The sequence below is a fragment of the Zophobas morio genome, unplaced genomic scaffold, assembly GCF_036711695.1.
Source record: "Zophobas morio isolate AGI-343-1 ecotype UQ-CSIRO unplaced genomic scaffold, CSIRO_AGI_Zmor_V1 ptg000009l, whole genome shotgun sequence".
Classification (NCBI taxonomy): Eukaryota; Metazoa; Arthropoda; class Insecta; order Coleoptera; family Tenebrionidae; genus Zophobas; species Zophobas morio.
The window spans coordinates 4,795,536-4,802,335 of NW_026972114.1; the positions used below are offsets into that span (position 1 = coordinate 4,795,536).

Genomic DNA, 6,800 nt, shown 5'->3' on the forward strand with positions numbered 1-6,800 from the left:
CAATAGCTATAGATATAGCAACCTCTAGATTTTATTACATGTTGTTTGAGAAGACAGGAAATTGATCTCCCCAAAATTTTTTATGGGTTTCTTCTCACTGGATTATTGGGAAAATAAAGTTTAAATTTACTAAGATGCTATTTAGAATATGAGAAACCGGCAGCAACTTTGGAACTAGACTTTTCAATTTAGTTTTCTTTATAATACCAACGTGAATGACAAAACACGTGGATAGTTTTTTGTGTTTTCGGTGTTTTAGAGAATAAATGTTGTAGTATTATCGCACACCGAGAAATCAAAAAAGATTCCTGTATAAATGAACTTTCTTTAAACTCTAGGTATATTGAGATGAAAGAAATATGTAGTACTCTACAATTTAAATTTTAAAGTTCAAATAAACTTTCAAATTTAATTCATATTATTATAATGTAATGAAGCAACAGTGTTTACTATACTATGGTTATTCTTCGTATTCAAAATCATTTGAAAATAAAATTTTGATTTCAAGAAAATCTTCTAAAAACCGAGCTCAGGAGAAAGTTTTCGAACTGATATTTTATACTTTAGTTATAAGTTTTACTTAAAATTACGCGACTGGTATTTTTATGAGAATTTTTATATCAACACGGGGTAAGAATAAAAGCAACGAAAAATGGACTAACAAACATTAGCAAAAGTAACCATCGATTTGGTGTCTGTTAACATTTAACAAGGAAGAAAAACAAAAAATTCTTTTAGGAAGGGTACAAACCTAGATTCCAGTGTAAATGTATCCAGTTTATTTACTGCACTAGCAAGAAAATGTAGAGATAAGGGTCTGTCATAATAATAATCTATGACAAAAGTATGTGCCATAAAATTAAGCCGGAGAGCTCTGATTATTATCATGAATGTGATAAATCACGTCTAAATTTTACACTTACATAAGCTAAAGTGGGCCAATTCCAAAAATAATGATTTTTGAGTTACACTTACCAAGTAATTGTCGGAGATCTATACTTTTCAATTCAATGTCTAATTAACCAATTAAAATCTTAACCCATGTTATGGGAACATTGTCTTTATGTGGTGAATTATTTTTCAGAGAGTTCAGTACAAAAATGAATCAAGTCGAAATTGTGATAATTCTTTGTATTTTATGCTTGTATATCAAATTGTTAGTTACCTCGAAGGACTGCCTGGTGTGAAGAACCATTTGTCTCCATGTTCATTTTGTATAAACTTTACTGGTGCTATTACTCCGACGACACATCGCATTTAAAAAGTTTGAACTTAAGCAATGCCGAGATTGCAAATATCATAAACGAGAAATATTCATGGGGGTGCCCTAAATGTGATACTACTAATGATAATACAATTATTACTATCGTAAAAGTTGAGGCAATTATGAAATCTCACCTAGCTATTGTTCAAAATGAAATCAAGGAATCCATTGACTTTTATTTTTACGAGTATTAATTAAAGACGATATGCCGTTGAAAATTCTATGCGCCCAATTCAGGAGGAATGGGTGGAATTTAAAAAATCTAATGCTAGTAGGGTTGATAGAGCTGATTTGAACATGGAATATTTAAAATCGAAGAACGCAAATTACGTAGTAATAATGTGTTGTTATTTAATATTCACGAATCTTCTGGGTCGGAGGTCGCTCAAAAGATTGATGACGATTTGAAACATGTTACACCAATTCTGTTTCCATTAGGTTCGTTTCCTATACAAAAAAAAAAATACAAGTATTGGACAATCTAAACTAAATGCTGTGCACCCTTTTACAATTACATACGATTCTGAGGCTGCTGTTAACAATGTTCTACGTTCCAACAGAAATAATTCTGATCGAAAACAACATGTTGGTCCAAATTTAAACAAATTGCAGCGAGATTTAATAATATGAGACATGATGAGTGATATGCATAAAAATTAGTAAATACTTAATACTGAAAATTTTAAGTATGTACTAGTGTTTATATGCATAAAAATTAGTTTAAACTAAAAAGTATATACTACATGCTAGCTAGGTTAAAATTTTTCCAGTATTTACTAAATTTTCCAGAAAATACTCAGATCAATATGCATAATAAATAGTATCTACTTGATTTCACAAGTTAAAACTTATTTTTTTTTCAAGCTGCTGTATGAGATGCTTGAAAACAATTTTGGGTGGCTTTGGTGTTCTATTTTTGGAAAATTCTGACCTGACCTGTTTTTGAGTAAATTTTGGGAGCCTGTTTTTTTTTTCAAAAATTTAAAACAATCTTGAAGTCCTAGGTATTCCTGTTTCGAAAGAATTTGAAAATGCTTTGGAGCCCCTAGTGTCTTTTCTTATAATAATTTAATTAAATATCTTAGAGAATACGTCATTTGTGAAAAGCAGTGATATCTTAACAGGTACTAGCCCCACCTACTCGGCCTCTCTTTTCTTAGAAGGTATCTCATTTGCCAAAGTCAATTTTTTTTTAGCGGGTATTTCTACCGCCCACCCTCTCTCTCTTTTCTTAGAGGGTATCACATTTGCCAAAATCACTCTTATTTTAGCAGGTACCAGCCCCGCCATTTGCCAAAATCGATCTTATTTTAACAGTTACTGTTTTATTTGTTCTAAGAGGAATTAAATCAAATTATCATGAGTCGTGAATTGATTGACGTGAATAAAGTTCAAAATGGCTCAATTCATGCTGCCCATTCGGCGACGAAAAATTTATAAGGCTAGAAGGCAAGCTGGTGCTTCTACTTATAAAGCTATGTACCGATTTGAAGAAGACAACGTAGAGTACCTAGCCGACGTGTTTTTGGGCGAAAACAATGAACGAAGGGGAGGTGCTTTGACACCAAAACAAAAAATACAAATATTTTTAAGGTATGTCGGTGGTCTTGGTTTTCAAGTTGGTGTTGGTGAGGACAGTGGTACCCATCAAAGTTCAGTCTCCAGAACCGTAAAATTTGTTAGTGAAAAAATCTACGGAAAGGTAAATCAGTGGATTCAATTTCCAGCAGAACAGGCTGAAATCGACGCAGCTAGACACCAATGGCAAGAAGTATTTAATTTTCCTTTTGTTATTGGCGCTCTAGATTGCACTCAGATTAAAATTAAAAAACCTTTAGAACATGGAGATGAATACATATGCAGGAAGCAGTTTGCTTCAATAGACGTACAAGCTACATGTAATAGCAGAGAATGATTTACAAGTGCTGATGCCACGTGGCCAGGTTCTGTGCATGATAGTAGAATTTGGAGAAATTCTTCAGTATTACCCATTATTTCGAGATATCAAGGACAAGCCATCCTCTTAGGTGACTCGGGTTATGCCGTTGCTCCTTGGTTGATAACTCCCTACAGAAACCCAAGAAACCAGGTTGAAATACACTTTAATAACATGCACAAAAGAAACAGAGTGATTATCGAAAGATGTTTCGGTCAAGTGAAAAAACGATTTCCAATTTTGATGAATGATATTAGGGTTCGTTTGTCTAGAATACCAAAATTGATAGTTTCTTGTTTTGTTCTGCATAACGTTTCTAAATTTGTAAATGATGTAAACGACTTTCCTGATATTCCTCTTGAAGAAGATGATGAAATTGTAGAACACGAAAACCACAATCCAATTCAAGGAATTCAACGCAGAAATGAATTGGATCAAATTTTGTATGCCCAAAGATAAAGAACATTTTTTTTTACTAACATATTTATTTTAATAAAACAGAAACAACAGAAAAAACTCTTCTAACGACGTACAAAATGATTCCCTTTCTCTTTTATTTTCAATTTATTTTTGTTGCATTTTTATTCATTTTAACTGTTCCAATAACACGAGCCTTTGCAACTCGCTAAGCGAACATCCGTTTCTGCTGCTAGTTCTGTAGATGTACACTTTCTTTTTGGTGGCAATGGCAAAGTAGTTATATGGGCGGAATTCAATTCTACTGCCTCCACTTCTTTCGAAGTTCCGGCAGCTGCAGCACCTGATGACAATATTGCTATAAATTTTTGCACACATCATCGAAGTAATAACGTCATTAAAACGTTAACATACCTGGAATTCGATAAACCGTGGGATTTTTTACATTAGTGTCATTTATTAATTTCAATAAGGTCTCCTCCCAGGATTTAAGCACGTTTTTTTTATTTCCGGTCCTATTCATATCTGATTTCTTCTTTAGTTCCGTCTTCATATTGATAAGTTTTTTAAATATTTTTTCGTGAGTGAGTTGTTCCCCACAATTATTTAGGTAAGCATTTGAAAATTCTTTTAAAGCTTCCTTCTTTTGTACTCTTATCGCTGGAGTTTGCGACTTACTTAATAAAATCGGCCACTTTTTAAGCAATGAAACAAATTGTTCTTGCTTATTACTCTTTTCGGCAGATTCTATAATTTCTGATTCAGATTCAGAAGAACTCATTTTAATAGAATAGGGGGATTTATGTAGGTCTCGCTTACAAAATACGCACACACGGCTTTAATGTTGGGAAGATTTTGTCATCATTGAGTGACACCGCCTATTTTTTTTTTTATAATAATAATATTTAATAATAATAATAATATTTATTTGTCCAACAGGTTAACATAATGAACCTAATTAGAGGACAAAAACTAACTAACTAATTTATAATTATGCAATTAAATAAACATTAATAATGGTAATAAAAGAAAAGAAAATTAGATGAGGATACAAAAAAGGAGTAAAAATTACATTATTTCAAAATAAAAACGTCTTCAAAGAGGTTGTCGGCGCAACGGCACATTGTTGTAACTGGAGCACGGCGGAGGACGTTGGTACGAGCTCTTGTGGTTCGGAAAGTAGTTGCGTGCCTAGATGAGATTCGCGGTATGTTAAAATTGACACAAAAAAGTAAATCGGCGCAATCAATCTTGTTATTAACAAGTTTAACTAAAAAATTTGCGCATAACTTATCCCGCCGCATTAAAAGTGACGACATTTTATGACGTTGTATAAGACCACCCATATCTGTACCCCTTTGGGGATAAATGCCATCCAACTTGAAGGAGAGAAACTTCAGAAATTTCTTATGAATTCGTTCAATTAAAGCATGATGACATAAATACAAAGGATACCAAATTAGACAGCCGTACTCTAACTTGCTTAATACAAATGCAGAAAATAACGATTTTAGCAATCCAGTATCAGTGAACAATTTGGATATTCTCATAATAAAACCAAGCGACTTAATAACTGAGTGACACATTTCTTCAAGGTGCAGATCAAATGTCAAATGACTGTCAAACGTTATCCCAAGATCTTTTATGGAATCCAGCTTTTCTAACATGTGTCCATTGATGAAATATGTTGATAAGACAGGTTTTGATTTTCGAGCGTACGAAACAAAGGAACACTTTTTTATGTTTAGGCTAAGGCCATTAGAAGAACACCATTCCGCAATAGTGCATAGGTTATCCTGTAGAAGTTCTGTGTCTTCATTGGAAGATATTCCTGAAAATATTTTAAGATCATCAGCATAAGCCAGCAAACGACAAGTCAAGGATTGTAGTAAATCATTGATAAATAAATTGAAGAATAGAGGTCCCAAGTTAGAGCCCTGCGGCACACCAGATGTTGACACAAACTCGAAAGATTTGAAACCGTTATAAAAAACATAATTGCGCCAATTGTACAGGTAAGAACGAATTAGTTCAAGGAGTGAACAGGACAAACCAAAATTGCTAAGTTTGTAAAGTAGTGTATTATGTGGTAGCACGAGAGAAGTCGGTGTAGATTACGTCCATTTGAGAACAATTATCAATGGTAACACATAATTCTTGAGTTAAAACTGCCAAGTTAGTAATAGTTAATCTTCCAGACATGAAGTCATGTTGATTAGGTGAGATGTAAGAACGGACGTTTTCATAAATGCGGCCATATAGCACCTGTTCAAAAACTTTAGCAAAATTGGATAATATTGGGATAGGACGGTAATTATCAAGAGCTGATGATTTGCCTTTTATGAATCGGACTAATTCTTGCGCGTTTCCATCGATCGGGGAAGGTATTACTTCGTAGTGCTAAATTAATTATTATGGTGAGAGGTTCAGAAAATGCATATTTGCAGTCGTGTACTAAAAAACTGGGAATCAGATCATCACCTGCAGTAAGTTTGGTAGAAAATTTAGACATAATGATAATGAGATCTTGTTCACTAACAGAATTAATGGTAAATGAGCGAGTACAATCAGTAGAATCCATAGATGGGGCATTATCACTAGTGTAAACTTTTGAAAATGTCGTAGCAAATGCATTGACTATTGCTTGAGGTTCCGTGAAATTATTGTTATTAATGCATTGTCTATTAGTTGGGTAGGAATTCTGGACGTGCCCTGTTTGAGATGCAGAAAACTCCATAACTGTGATGGGTCTGATTTGACGTTTTGTTCTACACGACTTACGTAAGATCGATAACCATTGGAAATTTGAATTTTAATTCTTGCTCTGAGCCTTCTAAATTCGTTATAGTATTCTGGGTTATTTGTTTCCTTCCATTTACGTCTTAGAAAGTCTTTAGTTCTAATATCACGTCTAATCTTTGGAGATATCCAAGGAGGAAATTTCGAAGAAGCAGGCCGATACTTAGGAACAGGCAAATCCATGGTCATATAGAACTTAGAATAAAAGGTGTCCACCGCTACGTTTACATCAACGGCTTGTTTAAGAACTGACGAATTGATGTTATGAAGATCATTATAGAGCTTAAAAAGGTCAACTTTCCTCCAGTTGTAACAAGAGTTTGCTGCAGAAGGAAACTGATCGGTATGTAGGCGAAGAGGAAATTGTAAAGTCATGTGTAGTCC

General features: G+C 33.7%; 1 protein-coding gene across 1 annotated transcript; it reads left to right on the top strand.

Moving 5' to 3' along the window:
- Positions 1-2,660: 2,660 nt before the first annotated feature.
- On the top strand, positions 2,661-3,659 carry LOC135125681 (putative nuclease HARBI1). The gene is made up of 2 exons (XM_064051330.1): positions 2,661-3,162; positions 3,208-3,659. Exons 1-2 carry the CDS (start codon positions 2,661-2,663, stop codon positions 3,657-3,659), a joined length of 954 nt encoding a protein of 317 aa, XP_063907400.1.
- The last annotated feature ends 3,141 nt before the right edge of the window (positions 3,660-6,800 follow it).

What these genes read in the sequence shown, in the direction of transcription:
- LOC135125681 (XM_064051330.1), top strand. Translation starts at nt 2,661, where the DNA reads ATGGCTCAATTCATGCTGCCCATTCGGCGACGAAAAATTTATAAGGCT. An exon ending in AATAGACGTACAAGCTACAT is followed by an intron (nt 3,163 to 3,207) that starts GTAATAGCAGAG and finishes CCACGTGGCCAG; the next exon opens with GTTCTGTGCATGATAGTAGA.